Raw genomic sequence first — 19192 nt, 5'->3', positions numbered from 1 at the left:
ATAGATAGATAGATGATAGATAGATAGATTCTTAACTATTAAAAATTTAACTTATTAATATTACAACTACTGTTTGCATAGTTCTTTATAGTTACAAAATTCAGTAGCTTAACTGAATCTCACCACACCCTCATATAACACCCTCACCACCACCATCCCCATTTTACATATGAGGACACAGCCCAAGACAGTAGGTGACTAATCTGCCTGAGGTTATGCAGCTTGTAATTTTCACAACTGGAAACTAAGGCCAGGATGTCTTAATACAGCCTCATCATGTGTTTCACTAATCCTTACACAGTACGTAAATGACATTACAGTTTGACTTTGAAATTTTATTGCAACAAGCCTATGTCATTTAAAAAAAAAAAACCTATCTAACTCCAATAGTATTTCATGTTAATAAATCATTTTTGTTAGGCTGTTGCCTGGTACACTCTTATTCACTGGAAGCAAGCATGGGAGAAATTAGAGACTGACATTGAATGTGACAGATGCTCAGTAGTAAGTCCAACATCTCAAAGGCACATGTTTCATTGGCCAGCAGCTACAACTACAACTAAAGAAAAACAAGATCAATCTAAGAAAGATATCTCAAAATATCAGGTGGAACGAGTTCGAGCTTCTCTTACAAGGTAAAAGTTGCTTGTTTTCTTTTTTTTTTAATTGAGTCCTTCCCACAATTAATAAGGGCTGAGCTGGTGGGAGTGACTGGCTGACAAGTAGATATATGAAGAATCGGTAAATCAATAAAGACCAAAAAACTCCTATTTTGAATAAGACCGTAAAAACCATAATAGCTTTTATGTTTTAAAACATAAAAACACAGAGCAAGTAGGGTGTACTCTTGGGACGATAAAGGCTGGCAATTTCCACTGGGTGATATTAAGACCCCTCTGGTCATTTCACTCCATAACAGCACTGCTGTTAGAGGTAAGGCCGTGGAGTAGTGCAGAGATGAAGTTATCACCACACCTTTAGCAGTGCTTACGTGGAGGAAGATTTGCATCGTCTAGAATTTTCATCTTGGATCAAGAGCTGGCTGTGGCTGAAAGAACAGAATTTATGTTATTCATTTGTAGGCAAATGCTTCTGATGTGATAATGGTGCTGCCCACAAAGTCTAGAAAAGCCATATTCTCTGGTCTTGGAAGATTCACTCTAATTGAGCTTTCATTATTAATGCCACTGTATGAAGTGCCTTTGGGGTTCAAATTGGGCTTAATTTTTCTTTTACAGAGAAAAAGAAATCCCACCAACCCTTTTCCCCAATCGCAGCCCTTGGTGCCACAGTCCCAATGTCTCTGCACACCCTTACTGTCCCCTGATTGATCCTCACAACACCTACATGACTGAACGCAGCTTAGACAGACAGCCCAGGTCTCAGTCAGCCAAGTCTGATCCAGCCAGGTAAGTCAAAGGGATACTTATTCCAGTGGAGAGTAAGTGGTGAGTGTGTGTGTGTGTGTAGAACTGGTGAAAAGGTGGTTAAGTTGTAAAAGTCTCTAAGTATTAAAAAGTATTCATATCCTCAAGAACAGATGGCCTCTAAAGCAAGTACCGTGAGCTGTTCACTTATTTGCTCTAGCACAGCATCTGAGTGCATCAACGAATCCAAAGAACAGCATGGCCAGCAAGAGTACGTAGGCTTCTTGAAGTTTGGTCAAAACTATATTTTGTTTTTCATTAGGCAGGATAAATTGGTCTGATAAGTTAAGCTGTGCTAAAATATATCCATCTTTTCCAAACACACTCGAATATTATTCCCAAATTCTTATTATTTTTCACCCAGAAATTTCTTATTTAAATCCTCTAAATAAAGCTTTTAGAGTTGGTGTTATTAGCCCAGGATCTGTTAATGGACTTCAGGAAGTCCATGAATCTGGCTAAACTTGGAGAAAAAAATGTATGCCTATATGATGTTCTCTGGCAAGAAAGTCCATGAGGTTCACCAGACGCTGCCAAATGATTAAGAAGAACTGATTAGACACAGTGCAGATTCTAAGCTGTGGAGAAAGACTTTCATGGAGCAGCTGTATCCTGGTGAGGTTATAATGATTTGCAAACTTATACTTAGCAGAGGGATGCTTTTTTAAATGAAATCTTTGCAGAATCCCAGTATATGAAATGGATAAAAGGAGACCCATCCAAGATGAAGAGTGATTCCCACTACCCACTACACCCATCTTCTTCTTTCCTCCTTCCCTGTGACCTTTGAGACACCTCTCTGGAATCACAGGATTCTCTACACACAGTATAAGAACCACCATGTTAGTATGCTAACACATGTTGGGAAATAGCACCCTCCAAAATAATACCTTTTAGAAGTGGAGTGATGGAAATTCTGTAAATTCCTGAATGTATTCTATCGCATAAAATTAAGTATCCTATATCTTTGTGCCTGAGTTTCTTCATCTGTAAAGTAGGAGACTTGTGTCTGATATTTAAAGAGCTCTTTCAGCAATGTTTTATATACACATATACATTTAATATACATATATATATTTTATAGACACACGTATTTAGTACTTTATGAGTTAGATTTGAGATTTCCAAGAAGTACATTCACGTTTTTCGCCAACTAATGATAGCCTTCACTGTTTTACTTATTTTGAACAACTTGTTTTCCAAAGAAATTTGACTTCAAATTTTCTTGTTGCACCTTTCTATAGTGATGGCAACTCACCTTGATTATTCAGTAATTTTTTCTATTCAACATAAATTTCACTGTATTTGTGTATTTTTTTATAAATTTATTTATTTATTTTTGGCTGCATTTGGGTCTTCATTGCTGCATGTGGGCTTTCTCTACTTGCGGCGAGCAGGGGTTACTCTTCATGTGGTGCACGAGTTTCTCATTGCAGTGGCTTCTCTTCTTGCGGAACACGGGCTCTAGGCACATGGGCTTCGGTAGTTGTGGCTCGCAGGCTCAGTAGTTGTGGCTCACAGGCTCTAGAGCACAGTCTCAGTAGCTGTGGCACACGGGGTTAGTTGCTCCACAGCATGTGGGATCTTCCCGGACCAGGACTCGAACCCATGTCCGCTGCATTGGCAGGCGGATTCTTAACCACTGCACCACCAGGGAAGTCCTGTATTTGTATATTATGTAATGACAATTTTAAAAGAGAGTTGCTTTGATACCTTCAGGGTCTCTGTTCATCATTACGTACTTTTTAAATTTTCTATTCATTAAATTTTCAATATTAACAGATATACATCAGAATTTTAAGAGTTTTTCTTTGATTTCAATTGAGAAAGATGGCCACAAAGAGACAGATGTTATGAATGACTTGTTGATCATTGATTGGGTAACAGCAGTCCCTGAATCAACAGTTTATTTCCTTGAAAAAATATGTAACATGATTCTTCAAGGGAAAGTTACCTTGCTAATTAGCCAGTCTCTTTTTAATTTGCCTACCATTGGGCTATTTGCTATCAGTAGCACACTCCTCAATAACTGACTAAGAAAAAAAAGAGATAAAACAAAAATTCATCAATTTTACTTATAGTTTCTTCAATCCTGCTTCTTCCCCTCTACAGTGATAAATAGGCTAGTTGGCTGAGTTACAGAAGAAGGAATCTCAGTTGGATGTGACTCTTCTACTGGGAATCGCTGCCTTGTTTTTAACTGTGCCTCTCAAATATATTATAGAAGAGCTTAGAGACTAACAATTAAGATAATTTTAAAGAAACATCTACACATCTCATGCTTACTTTATACCAAGCACATTTTGTTTTTTTAAACATGTTAAAATACAGACAGTATAGAGGATAACGTTAAAAGCACCCATGTACTTATCCTTCAAGATTAATGCATGCTAACATTTTGTCATATTGCTTCACATTACCAAAAATCCCATAAATTTGAAGTCCCCTTTGATCTTCTTTTGAGTTCTGATATGAAATAGGAATAAATCATTCTGGTCCTCATTATCACACTTTAATTACATATATATAATTCATAAAACATGTATAGTATAATTGATGTATTTTTAATTTACATAAATGGCACTAAATACAGCGCATGACACATAATAGCTTAATACATGTTTGATGAAGGACAGACAGAATAGGAGACACTGAAGGTTTTTAAACAGGCATCTTATAGAGTTATATCTGCATTTCAAAGAGAATTTTAGAAGCAGTGTTGAAAATGAAGTGGAGTGGAAAATATTCCAAAATCTAGGAGGAAAGAAGGAAGGAAAGAAAGAATAGAAAAGTAAGAAGAAGAAAAAGAAGAACAAAGCAGGTTAGAAAAAGAGATTGGGGACAAGTCTGTCTTGTAGAGTTATAATTTGAGTCCCAAAAGGACAGGAGAGCAAGACTGGGGCAGAAGTAATATTTAAAGAAATAATGACAAAAATCTCAAAAATTGATGAAAGACATCAAGCCACAGAAACAAGAAAAATAAATTCGAAGCAGCACAAATCCAAAGGAAGCTACACCTATATATTATAATAAAACTTCAGAAAACCAAATAATGGAAGTCAGAAGACAATGGAACGAAATCTTCAGTGCGCTAATGTACTAAAAAGAACTACTATCCTAGAGTTCTATACCAAGCAAAAATCAACTTCAAAAAATAAGGTGAAATAAAGACATTCTCAGGCAAACAAAAGCTGAGAGAATTCATCAACAGCAAACCCACATTAAGGAAATACTTCAACTAGAAAGAAAATGATCTTAGAAGGAGGCACAGAGATGTCGGAAGAAGTGAAAAAAAGAATGCAGAGTCAAAACATGGATCAACATAAATGAATATTCACTACACAAAACAATGCTAATATTGCCTCATAGGGTTTAAAATATAGAGAGAATTTAAATACATGACAACTGTATTAGTTTCACAGGGCTACCATAACAAAGTACCATAAACTCGGTGGTTTAAAACAATAAATCTATTCTCTCACAGTTCTGGAGACCAGAAGTCAAATCAAGTTGTCACCAGAGCCAAACACTCTCTCTCTCTGAAGGTTTTAGGGGATTATCCTTCCTTGCCTCTTCCTACCTTCTGTTGGTTGCTGTCATTCCTTGGTATTTCTTGTCTTGTAGATACATCACTCTAACCTCTGCCTCCATCTTCACATGATCTGTGTATCTGTGTCCATACTTCCTTTCTTTTAAGGACACCAGTCATTGGATTAAGGCACACTCTAATCTAGTATGACCTCATCTTAACTTGATTACATCTACAAAGGCCCAGTTTCCAATTCACAACTTCAAGGGCTTAAGACTTCAACATATATTAAGGAGGGACACAATTAACCTATAATAACAACAGCAATAGCACAAAAACTGGGAGGGGAGTAAATGGAGTTAAAGTACTCTAAATTCCATGATTTGTCCAATAAGTTGTAAAGGTAACAATTTATATTAGACTTTAGTAAATCAAGTGTGCATGCTGGAATCTGGGATAAACACTAAAAGAATAGTATATGAATGTTGTGTTTCTGACATGACATATGTCATACTTTCATTATCATTCAGTTCAAAATATATTCTAATTTTCAATGTGACCTTCTTTGATACATGGGTTATTCGGGAATAATATATCACAAACAAAGTGGATTTATTTCAAGAATGCAAAGTTGGTTCAAGCTCTGAAAATTAATTAATTAGTTAACAGAATAAAGAAAATTATAACCATCTCAATAGAAAAATCACTTGATAAAATTCAATACCCACCCGTGAGGAGAGAACCTTAGAAAATTAGGATTATAAAGAATTTCCTTTATATCTACAAAAATCCTAATGCAAACTATCATACTAAATGGTGAAGTAATTGAAGTTTTCCCCTTGAGATTCAGCTCAAGGCAAGAATTCTCTTTATGATTACTTCTGTTCAGCATTGTACTAGAAGTCCGAGTGCAATAAGGCAAGAAAAATGAATTTACAAATATCCCATAATTCATCAGTTTTATTCCCAGGGATCATATATGCCTAACAAATACATACACGTGTGGACCAAATGACAAATACAATAATCATAGCAACTCTATTTGTATTAGCCAAAAAGTAGAAGCAATCCAATTGTTCATGAAAAATAACACGGATAAGTTATGATATATTAATACAATCCCATAAGCAACGAAACTAACTACTGTTACATGCAATAACACCATTGAATCATATAAGCATGATATTGAACAAAAGATGCCATAACGAAAGGAACATATATTATACGATTCCGTTTATATAAAATTCAAAAACATACAAAACTATGCCATGGTGTTAAAGGTCAGAATAGTGTTATCTCTGGAAGAAAGAAAGGAATGGTACTTGAAGGTTACACAAAACTGCTTCTAGAATACTAACAATATTCCATTTCTTGATCTGAGTGGTGTTTACATGAATCACTGTTTTCATCGTGCTGTGCAGTTATGACTTGTGAACTTTTCTGCATGTATACTTATAAAAGTTTATTTTTAGAAACTTGATGACAAAGAAAAGGAAAATTAGAAAGGGAAGAAAGCATAGTTACAGTAATGAGCACTGACAACTTATACTCTGACAAGGAAGGAGAAAGAAAACCTAAAAAAATAGACTGATGAGCTCAAAATAAATGTGAACATGAGGTTTATTTAGTGTAGGAGAAAAATAGTCTTACCTGAAATATGTCTAAGCATATCAATATATTGCAATGTATTAGTCTTATTATAGTTCATCAGAGTGCAGTCATTTCCAGGAACATCTCATGGCAGAGATGGCTAATTACTGCCCTTAAACCATTGTTCCTTTAGACACAAGACCCATAGGTCCAGGGAAACCTAAACTCATGGCCACCAAGAATAAAGCCTGTTTTTCTCAGTCTCTGTATGTAGGCGGAACCACGTGTCTACATTCTGTATGATAGAATGTGAACAGAAATCGTGTACACAGCATCTGGATCATGCCCTTGGACAGTGTGCTCCTCTGTGTCACCTCTGTGCCATTATTACAGGGTGGAGCTGCCATCTTTCAACTCAGGGATGAAGCCATGTGTTGAGGATAGAAAAGCCATCCTAAATGCCCTGTATTGGCACATCTCCAGACTAAGTGAGAGAGAAATGTGTCGGCCACTGTTAAGTCTAAACGAGATGGCCCACGTGGGATCACTACCATTTAGTTTCACTTAACAGACTACTTATCAAAAAGAAAACAAAAATCTCAGCTAGAAAGGACATTTTTAAGACAATTAGGTAAATTTAAACATAGAATGAATGTTAGATATTGACAAATCGTTGTTCTTTCCTTAGGCGTGTTAATTTTATTGAGGTTATATTCGTTGTTCATAGATCCATATAGAAATCTTTACTTGATTCCTAACGGTTTGGTGTGGTATAAGCATAGATAATGCAAATGTGCCAAAATATTAACTAGTGAATCTGGGTGACAGGTATACAGATGTGGTTGTATTATCCCTTCATATTTTCTGTATGTATAGAATCTTCTGCAATAAAAATTTGAAAAAATAAAAAACAAGAGAGACATTTTTGATAGAAAGTAGTATGCACTTGGAGATATTAGAGCAGGAGTCCCCAACCCCTGGGCCACGGACTGGTACTGGTCTGTGGCCTGTTAGGAACTGGGCTGCACAGCAGGAGGTGAGCGGCAGGCAAGCAAGCAAAGCTTCATCGGTATTTACAGCCGCTCCCCATCGCTCACATTACCACCTGAGCTCCGCCTTCTGTCAGATCAGCAGCTGCATTAGATTCTCATAGGAGGGCGAACCCTACTGTGAACTGCGCATGCGAGGGATCTAGGTTGCGCGCTCCTTATGAGAATCTAATGCCTGGTGATCTGAGGGGGAGCTGAGGCGGTGATGCTAGCGCTGGGGAGCGGCTGCAAATACAGATCATCATTAGCAGAGAGGTTTGACTGCACAGAGACCATAATAAATCAACTGCTTGCAGACTCATATCAGAACCCTATCAGTGAGTGGCAAGTGACAATTAAGCTGCATCTGGTGGCAGGCTTTATAGTGGCAAGTGAGTTGATGTACTTCAATTGTACAGCTGCATCTGGTGGCAGGTTTTAAGTCAGAATCCACTTATTTTAGTCCTTGCCTGGCCCACCCATTATTTTATTTACCACTTCTGTCCGCGCCTCTTTCCCGCACTGTGCACTTCTCTCAGTCACAGTTTTGGTGAGCTCACAAATGAGTAAAAATCAAATGTCGCTGGAGAGCTTCTTTGAAAAGGGGGAAAGACCCAATGATGAGACAGCAGAAGACTCTAAGACTGCCAACAAAATGAAAGCTGTATTTAAAATAAAGTACCAAGAGTCCTATTTAAATACGGGTTCATTGCAACAGGTGATTCACATTCTCCAAGCCCGCTTTGTATAATATGTGGCGACCAGCTATCCAACGAAGCCATGAAACCTTCAAGACTGCTTCACCACATGGAGACCAAGCACCCTGCATTAAAAGACAAGCCTTTGGAGTTTCTCAAAAGAAGAAAACATGAACACGAAGAACAGAAGCAATTATTGAAGGCCACCACTTCCTCAAATGTGTCTGCACTGAGAGCATCATTCTTAGTGGCTAACCGCATTGCTAAAGCTGAGAAGCCCTTAGTATTGGTGAAGAGCTGATCCTGCCTGCTGCTAAGGATATTTGTCATGAACTTTTAAGAGAGGCTGCAGTTCAAAAGGTGGCACATGTTCCTCTTTCGGCTAGCACCATAACTAGATGAATAAATGAAATAGCGGAGGATACTGAGGCACAGTTGTTAGAGAGGATTAATGAGTCACTGTGGTATACAATCCAGGTTGACAAGTCTACTGATGTTGACAAGGCAACAATGCTTGTTTTTGTGCGATATATTTTTCAGGAGGATGTGCATGAAGATATGTTATGTGCACTTTTGTTGCCAACCAACACCACAGCCGTTGAATGATTACATATCAGGAAAACTGAATTGGTCACTTTGTGTCGGTATATGCACGGACAGAGCGGCTGCCATGACTGGACGGCTTTCTGGTTTCACTACTCAGGTCAAAGAGGTTGCTTCTGAATGTGAGCCTATGCACTGTGTCATCCATAGAGAAATGCCGAAAAATGTCACCTGAACTTAACAGCGTTTGGCAGGATGTGATTAAAATTATCAACCACATTAAAGTACATGCCCTTAACTCATGTCTGTTCGTGCAGCTCTGTGAGGAGATGGACGCAGAGCACGCACGTCTTCTCTGATACACACAAGTGAGATGGCTTTCTAAAGGTAGATCACTGGCCACAGCTTTTGAGTTATGAGAGCCACTCCAGAGATTACTTTTAGAAAAACAGTCACCGCTGGAAGCACACTTCAGTGACACAGAATGGGTCGCAAAACTTGCTTACTTGTGTGACATATTCAACCTGCTCAACGAATGCAATGTCACTTCAGGGGAGAACGACAACTGTGTTCAAGTCAGCAGGTAAAGTGGCTGCATTCAAAGCCAAACTGGAATTATGGGGGCGACGAGTGAACATTGGGATTTTTGACATGTTTCAAACATTAGCAGAGATTTTGAAAGAGACTGAACCAGGGCCTTCTTTCTCCCAGCTGGGGCATGCTCACCTGTCTCAGCTTTCAAAAGAGTTTGAGCATTACTTCCCAACCACAAAAGACCCCTGAACGGGGAAGGAATGGATCCACAACCCATTTGTGAATAAGCCAGGTGAATTGGCTTTGTCCATGCTAGAAGAGGATCAACTGCTTGAGATCGCAAATGACGGTGGCCTTAAAAGTATGTGTGAGACAACTTCAAATCTCCATACGTTCTGGATTGAAGTCAAGGTGGAATATCCTGAGATTGCCACAAAAGCACTGAAAAGCCTGCTTTCATTTCCAACTTCCTATCTTTGTGAAGCAGGGTTTTCTGCAGTGACAACAACCAAAGCGAGATTACGGAGTAGACTGAACATAAGCAGCACACTTCGGGTGTCACTGTCTCCCATCACCCCCAGATGGGATCATCTAGTTGCAGGAAAACAAGCTCAGGGCTCCCACTGATTCTGCATGATGGTGAGTTGTATAATTATTTCATTATATATTACAATGTAATAAGAATAGAAATAAAGTGTGCAATAAATGTAATGCGCTTGAATCATCCCGAAACCATCCCCCCACCATCCCCCCCCCCACGCTGTCCGTGGAAAAATTGTCTTCCACGAAACTGGTCCCTGGTGCCAAAAAGGTTGGGGACCGCTGTATTAGAGCACAGAGGCAAGGCACTGCCCACAGCATAATAGAGTCGCTCTTGGAAAGGCTATGGACCCTTTAACAAAGCAGATGTGTTTGCACTGTTCTGCCGCCATTGTTCCCAGTGCAAGCATGAGCTTTCTTCTTGCTGAAAATAGCTGACAGACTGTGGACAACTTGGTCAGATTTCTTCTGTAACTCGAATCAAATGGCAGAAACTAGCCGGCAGAGATTATCCTACAGACATTGCTTTAAGCTAACAGTGTGGAGGTGTGTGCCCTGTTTAAGGCACTGTATTTGCACACTGTCTAATATGCTTGCCTATCATCTGTCATCCATGTTACACACTGCAGTGGCATTCATTTTAATTGTGGACTCCACAGCTGCTACTGTCTTCCATACAAATGTTATTATAGTAATAATAACAATAATGTTTCTTAGATTCTGAGGGTTGCAAAGCCACACTTTAAAAATCAATCTGTTAGAAAACAAATGAAACTAGAACATAGATAACAGTATGCAGGAATGGAACAGTTAAAATCTCATCAGTGTAAGCTCTATAGTAAGATCACATTTATGGAATTTTACTTTAGACTGTGGGTCTGACTCATTGCATTTCAATAGATCCAGCCTATTTGTTCTGGGATCAAAGTAGTTTTTTCCGATAAGAATATACTTCCAGAGCTTCCCTGGTGGCGCAGTGGTTGAGAATCCGCCTGCCAATGCAGGGGACACGGGTTTGAGCCCTGATCCAGGAAGATCCCACATGCCGCGAAGCAACAAAGCCCGTGAGCCACAACTACTGAGCCTGCGCTCTGGAGCCCGTGAGCCACGGCTGCTGAGCCCACACACCACAACTACTGAAGCCCGTGCGCCTAGAGCCCGTGCTCTGTAACAAGAGAAGCCACCGCAATGAGGAGCCCACGCACCGCAACGAAGAGTAGCCCCCTCTCGCCGCAACTAGAGAAAAGCCCTCACACAGCAATGAAGACCCAACACAGCCAGAAATAAATAAATAAAATATAAAAATTAAAAAAGAATATACTTCCAATCCATGATGGTAACAAAGCAAAACAAATACAAGTTTGAAATAAATTTTCTTTATGCATCCTTCATATTAGTATCTGTTCTGTTTACTCGTGTTTAGACCTGTATTGCATTGTTTACATTTACCAGATTAAGAATTTGGAACGTCGAACGTCACTTCTATGACTGGCCAGATTTTCAGTTAACATATGTGTGTGTATGTATATATACCTATATACATATGGCAGTATTAGTCAACAATATAACTAGAAATTGTATGAATTGATATACAGAAATTTTAAAACGAAATACCTGACTATCCTGTGGAATACAGAAGGCCAATTACTTGGACCTCTTACAATCACACTGAATAGAAAATAATTACTTGTAGGAACACTACAAAATGCCAAGGGTTTCAGTTCATTTTTTATTATCAAATAATAACATCAAAAAAGTAGGAAATCTTTTATAAAGGAAAATCATATTAAATCATGTATTTAAAAGTAATGATTTTTCTCTTCTGTTGCTTGATTTCAGAAAATTCCGATTGCAATATCACAATACTTCTGTAGGAGTTTCTTTTTTAAAAAAATAAACAAGTGAGAACCATTTATATGTCTCTTCTTAGAGCTGAAATAAATGTTTCTTTAATGACCGTATAAAGAATTCCAAGGTATTAGTCTTAATGACAGAATGATTGTGTAACTTCATGACTAGGTCTTTTATTTCAAAACATTTCAACATTACACAACAAAAGTATTTTAAAGTTATGAAAGATTATAATCTCATTTATGGAAATATGTCATTAAGGATCCATTTCTTCACACAAGTAAAAAAATTACTATTTTAGGAAGTCAGAGTATTCAGATTAAAGTTACTAAGTGTTAAATATTTGGGGCTCAAATAACCCCAAGAAATTATCATCACACTCTGAAATGGAAACAAACACCACTACCAGTGGTGTTAATGATGGGATTCATCATTAAACTTAAAGAAATTATAGACGGGAATTTTCTGTAAGTGTTTTTAGCTCTAAAATACAGTACTTTGCTGAAGAACTCGCTTTCAGGGTGCAATTCAAAACCTTCATCCTCAGGCTAGTCAGTCTGGAAGGACACATATAAAATATTTAATCTGTTTCAGGCCAACAAATTGCTCCAGAAGATGAGAAGTGATGACTAGATTGTTCTATCTAAACCACTGCCTATGTAAGGAAAATATCTTAGAAGCCTGTTTATATTCCAGGTCCATAACTCACTATTCAGAAAGTTTACCCTGTGATGTGTCAAACAGCACCCTGATTCATTGGATTTAGAACCCTATTAGTGGCTGAGGGAAACACTTTGTTAAATAGAAACACCCTGCACTTCTGTTACTCTTCCTTGCCAATCACATTTTCACATCCAGCTTCTGGATATTGTTTATTTGTAATCAAATACTAGCAATTTCACTTGATAGTTCTTCTTCTGAGCTCACAGAGAAAAAGAAAGGGTTGAGTATAACTGAAGAGCTTTCCTGTAGTGGTTTTTTCCAGAGAAGCTCATTGTTTTCTGTACCTAGAGTATTATTTTTCTTCCCTTTCATATTTTACAAGAATAAAATAACATCTCATTGCTGGGCTGGAAGTAATTTGTACTTGGGGTCATCCATCCAGCACTATTTCAGCGTGATACACTTTTTTTTTTATGTAGGAATTATATTTCAACAAAGTGACTTTCAATCCCTGCCTAAATATATGGAAGTGAGGGAGGCCACCACTCTACCCTGGTGATGAATCAGCCACCTCATTCATCACCAGAGTAGAGCCGCCAAAATTGGCCGGCTAGGCGGTGTCTGCTTCTGTCCACACATCTCCTTGTATATCCCTCCTGATGAAGCCTTATTCCTGTACCTCCCTTCACTAGCTACTTCATCATTGCGGCTGCTGGAATTGTAGAAAGCATTTGAGGAATTTTACAGGCTGGTAAAGTTATTCTGCAACTTCAGTTTTAAAAAATATATCTTCCAGATATTTCTTCTCTCAAAGTTTTAATTAATTATATCTTGAAATTTATGTTTCCTTTTAAAATGACTCATTGAAAACTTGGACTTAATAATCAAATAATACTTTTCAAGTGGTATTTAAACCCTTTAGTTCAAGTTACCATTATATACTGTCCTTAAACCTTAGATTTCTTCTTCAAATGAAAGATAATCCTTTTGTTGTTAGTTTATTCCATGGTTTGTTTTAATGCGAAAAATCAGTGCTTGGCATATAGGACTGGATCCTGCCCATCCCCCTAACCGCCCCCACCCTCCTTTTTGGGTTTGCAGAGATCAAGGAAAAACAGGACGTCTGAGTTATAAAAGCAATAGGCAGTCAGTTCAACTTTTAAAGGTAAGTATATAAAGATATTGCAAATTTGCCTTCTTTGCAGAAAACTAATGACTAAAATAATTTGTAGATACATCTTTAAGAGCCATCAGAACATGGATTGTTCTCATATATCCTGTAGTGATTAATTTTCTGTTAAATATTTATGTTGCTTTTGGAGTCATCAGTTTTTGTCGTCTCTGTTGTATGATAAACTTTTTAAGAATGGGAAACAAAGAAATATCACATCTTTACTTTTTGCCCTATATCCTCATCCTACCCTTGTTGATGGACAAGTAAGAGTGACTGAAATCCAGGCTCACTTCAAATACTAAAAAATCAATTTTACAACTATACCAGTACATTTTAATTCCTATGAGCAACAGATTATTAATAGCATAACAGAAGTTATTCTGGCTAAAGAGACTGCAGAAGCTCTCTAGTTGTGTGTCTTTTAAATGGTGATGAAAGGGAAGATTAAGAACTCTGGCCTCTGCTACTCAGTTGATAAATGACTTTGCATCATTTAATCAGTCACTTCTTACATTGCCTCATCTTTTTCGTGCTGATATCAACATCTACGTAATTGAGGAAGATTTCAATGGCTTTCTGTTTTGTAAGTGGTTGTGTTTAACTCTTCCCCAAAGTGCTGATGACAAGGTGATTTTTGGTCAAGGAATCCTTTTGGTCAGTGTTCTTCTCTAGTTGACATCCTTTGTTGCCCTAGTCCATGACTAATCTACTTATATGTCTTCTTGCTCTTTTTTTTCTGACTAAGCTTTAGATTCACTCCTTGATTTAAGAATAAAGTTACAGCCACCCGATCCCCAACTTGTTAGTATTCTAAACTCTGCTGGCAGAAGTGACTTTACTTCTCTACACAGCCTGCTGGCCTTGCACGGTCCCACTAGCTACCCACGTCTGTGTACCAACCTTTCCAGTTTTCTCCGATTGCTCAGCTGTTCAACTTCTTTCAGCTTGTCTCTTCCTAGGTTTTTCCTAATCAACATCTATTTTTCTGAAGGTTACCTACTTTTTTACAAGCCCTCTCTCTCCATTTCTATAGCCTCATTATCCTTGAGCTTCCAAACTCTTAAAAAGGTGATGGCTACCTCTTCCTATTCTTCCGAGAAACTTTCTTCTCAGACACTTCTCGTAGAACATTGGGACTGTAAAGGGGTTTATTACAGCCACTTCATTTTAGAGCAAAAGAAACAGAAGTCTGTAGAGACAAGTTACCAAAATTCACCTAGTAATCAACCACAGGGCCAAAATTAAACTAAAGATTTTTTAATTGCAAAAAGCTGAAGAATCCAGCCTTGGCCTCCACTGATATAATCTCTGCTCCCAGAAGTCTTAGAGTTTTGTCTATACCGAGATCCATTTCTTCCAGTTGGCATAGCCCTGAGCAGCATGTCGTTGAAATGCAAAGGATGGGATCTGAAATCTGCCATAGACATTAGCCACCAGCCCTTCTACAATTCAATTACCCTTCACTTCTGTAGCCAGAAGGGAATTATACTGAATACTGAATGTGCAGTTGAGTTTTATTATATACAAAAACAAGGATTTTTTTGTTGTTGTTGGTTTTGGTTGGAAAAAAATGTTCTGAATCCTCTCATGGGATATTGAATAACATAATTTTGGCAAAAATTTTTAGCCTCTGTTGGTCTTCCTCAGTCATTATTCTGCTTAACTACCATGGTCACAGATTTGTTCACTGAACCTCTCTGTGGGAGATTCTTTGGTAGTTCTGATTTTTTTTTTTTTTTTACCCACTCTGTTTTGAAAAGTTCTAGGTTCCTTGGATGCCTTACTTTTGTCTTCTCAGAGCCTCCGTCCCCATCTGGTGACATCTTTAGGATGGACCATCAGTGTGCTCTCAGAATATTTCTGAGGTCGTTACTAGGAGCAAAGTTTTACTTCATTTGTCAGTGAATAATTTCTGTATTACAGTCAGCTCCTGGGTCTGGTATATCTATTCACGGAAAACTGTTCAGAGACAAAGTAATCATTCAGTTCTCAATGGTATTCGCGACCATTCCTTGGTGACTTGTATTGTTACACATTTGTACAGGATTTCACGGTTTTCACATTATCTTGTTTGAACCTATGAGGTAGGTAGGGCTGATATTATCTCCCTTTTATGGCTGAAGAAACTTCAGCTCAGTGAGATTCAGTGACTTCCCTAAAGTCACTTAGATAGTAACTGGCAAAGTGAAGACTAGAATCTTAGCCTAATGCCAACGCTCTTCCACATCACTCTGCTAATCAAGCATTAAGATTGTCTTGATTGGGACTTCCCTGGTGGTGCAGTGGTTAAGAATCCGCCTGCCGATGCAGGGGGCATGGGTTCGAGCCCTGGTCCGGGAAGATTCCCACATGCCGCAGAGCAACTAAGCCCGTGCACCACAACTACTGAGCCTGCACTCTAGAGCCCACGTGCCACAACTACTGAGCCCACATGCCACAACTACTGAAGCCCGCGCGCCCACAGCCCATGCTCCGCAACAAGACAAGCCACCGCAATAAGAAGCTCGCACAATGAAGAGTAGCCCCCGCTCGCCGCAACTGGAGAAAGCCTGCGTGCAGCAATGAAGACCCAATGCAACCAAAAATAAATAAATAAAGATTGCCTTGATCTACAAAAAAAGAGTTGGCTACTGTGAGAATCTTAAGACTTCTCCATACACCAAAAAAGATTCAAGTCCTATTTCCAAAATTGCTAAGTTAAGAGTGTCAATTATTGGTACAAACACAGAAAATCAAAGTTCAATCTCTAGATTCTTTAACTGCTAATCACATGTCTATGCTACAATTGAATAACTCCATACCATTGCACTTGGAGTCACAGCTCTCAAACGCTCTCTTTGCTTAGTTCTTTGCAAGGAATGTGTGAGAGTTCTGCTGTCTGACTAATGGGCAGTGCAGATGGGTAATGCCACAGAATGCTGCAGAAACAGAACCTTCCACAGGTTAGAGTAGAGAACTCTAGCAAGGCCACATCATGTCCCACCTGCCACATGAATGCTCAGATTGCTAGGAGACATGAGCAATCTAGGATGGAGAATAAAGAGGGAAGAAGGATCGGGGCAGGAGTGGGACTTGTTACGTATCACCAGCACCATCCTCAAGAGTGTGCAGTTGATTAGGACCTGGGAAGACAGCACCAAAATCGCAAGCATGGGATATTGAGTTCACAACTGGCAAAAGTTCTTACACTTACAAGATACTCTCGTGTATTGTATTAGGACTCCTAATAAAGTACCAGTGATAGCGTCCTTCCATGAACTGATATGTGTTCACACAATACTTATTGTTCTGAATGGACCAAATTGGGCAACTCAAACACGGGGTGTCCTTCTAGCCCTCCACTGAACCTTCCTTAGGACCCTGACAAGAACCTTCCATAACAATTTCTCCTCCTGGGGACAGTTTTTATGAGTGAGTATTTAACTCATAAATAGTGAGTTTTAAGAGTCAGTATTTAACAGCATAGAAAGGAGGACTAATACTTAATACTTTTTAATATGAAACCTTGCTAAAGGAGTTTTGAAAGTCTAATGATTAAATTTTCTGATGTCAGTGTTTTCTATCTGTATTTTGTTATATATCCCTTCCATATATGTACTAATATCTTTCTCCTCTCTGCCCTCAAAGTGGTCTATTTCCAAAATTCTTCCGTCAGTTGAAATTTCATGAATATTTGTTTCCTATAACTTCTTTCCTTCAAAGTCTGTCAGCTACCCTGTTCTCTGTCTTCCCAGCCTCACCTTACTGTGCCATGGCTAGGCTGTACGGGAGGAATAAAAAGACCTGCAATCTAGACTTTTCACCATGCTGGGTCAGAGGTATTCCATAGTTTAAAGGAAACCACACGCCCGTGCGGATGTCTCCAGCTCCATTTCCACAGAGGAGGGTAGAATATAAACATCTCAGGCTGAGGAGTCTCCTGCTAAGTCTCCTAGAGAAGCCTCAAGCAATTGCAAACAGAGAAACAAAACTTTCTCTTCTTTATTACATTTGTGTGCATGTTACCTGATATATTTTAAATCTGGGACACATCTTAGATATTTAATGGCAAAGATAATTAGGTACTACTTAAGTACCACCAAGAAGGAAATGAAGGGTATGAACATTTAGAAACAAGTCATTAAGCTGGTTGTCTCAGAATCATTTTGATCTTCGTATTTAAGACCAGAAGTAAATAGTATCCTTGACCAGTTAGTGAAATAGCTATGCTGCTTAGGAGTCAAAGAACCCTGCACATCACAAATCAGCATAAGAACCGTAACCTGAACAAGCACACAAGTTACAGAGTTGAGTTAGAAGGAGAGAAAAATGAATAATCCTTTCATCCTGGCAAAAGGTGAGGCATCAGGGAATAATTTCCTCCCTCCTGTTATTGACCCCCATCCATGAGTATGATCTAGATCTGCTGTTTCCTGGTCTTCATTTAAGATTAATGAGAATTGATCATCTCTACTTTATATTGCTATGACAATTTCAACATACTTACAGTTTGTATTATATTTCACCATGCATTGCCGTTTTATCTTTCGTTCAGGACAATAATATCCAAGTCTAGAGAACAACACAAGGATACCTGACATGATGCAGCCTGCCTTCCACACAGGAGAGGAAGCCAGCAGCAAGCGAGAACGTGGTTTCTTTTAGAAAAGATAATTCCTCAGGACTTTCCTGTAACCATTTCTTAAAGCAGGAGAGAGAGTTTGTGGAAAAGTTAAAACATTTGTTTTCTAGGCTGTTATGAAGAAAAACATTGGTCAAAAGCAAAACCATCACTGTTTTCATTTTATGCACGTGAAGTTTCCCAGTCACTAATTTCAGTCTTTTATACCCTGCCCAGCTGTTAGGTCGACAACTTCTGCCATTTCTGCAGATGCATTTTCCAAAAGCACATGTTTCAGGAATTCTGAATCTTGTGGTCTGATTCTCTACACTTGGAATCTGTTTCCCAAAAGCATGCGTTAATCTGGTTTCCTAATGGCTGGAAGTAATAGATGAAGTTTCTGTGGAGTAACTAGTTGGGAGTTTTTAAACCTGCCTACATGCAACTCAAATTCAGCCAAAATAATCTCTTCCACCTCGTGATACTAGGTACAAAATCCCACAGATAGGAAATGCTAAGAGTGTTTTAATTAAATAATCTGATAGAGCTACTTTTTTTTTTTTTTTTTTTTTACAATTCTCACTTCTTAGTCTTTGGAGATCTTATTCTATACCCATCAAGAGTATAGAAGCTGAAAAACTAATGAACTTGCTCATTTTAATGTTGACCCTCTTTATAGGCAGAAGGTATGATTGCTTCAGTTTCTGAGAACAAATCCTCTCTATACCTGGTAGCCCAGGTTAATTTAATTTAATTTCTGTTTATTTATATCACATATGCAGGAAGATGGGGCATATACAGTCTTGGAATGTGAGAAGGAGCAAGAAAAGTGAGGACCTTCCCCCAATATACTCTGTTTAAAAAAATAAACGTAAAATAACCCAAAAAATGATCATTAGTGGTGATCATTGAGTTTTGTTTTATTATATCCAAATATCAAGGGCTAAAAATACTTTATTTTTAAAAAGTCATGTGCCAAGGAACTCAAACATATACGTATACCAATATTAATAGC

General features: G+C 38.4%; 1 protein-coding gene across 2 annotated transcripts in view; it reads left to right on the top strand.

Annotated features, from left to right (window-relative positions):
- The window catches only part of LMNTD1 (lamin tail domain containing 1), a 445486-nt gene extending 426816 nt beyond the window's left edge, over positions 1-18670 (top strand). For both annotated transcript variants that reach the window (XM_068560487.1, XM_068560488.1), the window contains 3 exons: positions 421-635; positions 1239-1409; positions 18112-18670. In XM_068560487.1, the coding sequence (XP_068416588.1) occupies positions 421-635; positions 1239-1409; positions 18112-18154 (429 nt within the window). In that variant the 3' untranslated portion in view covers positions 18155-18670. The remainder of the gene's footprint in view (positions 1-420; positions 636-1238; positions 1410-18111) is intronic.
- Positions 18671-19192: the final 522 nt, after the last annotated feature.

The sequence above is a fragment of the Eschrichtius robustus genome, chromosome 13 (assembly GCF_028021215.1).
Source record: "Eschrichtius robustus isolate mEscRob2 chromosome 13, mEscRob2.pri, whole genome shotgun sequence".
Lineage (NCBI taxonomy): Eukaryota > Metazoa > Chordata > Mammalia > Artiodactyla > Eschrichtiidae > Eschrichtius > Eschrichtius robustus.
Note: the sequence above shows the minus strand (reverse complement) of the source record. Positions and strands in the feature narration are given on the sequence as shown.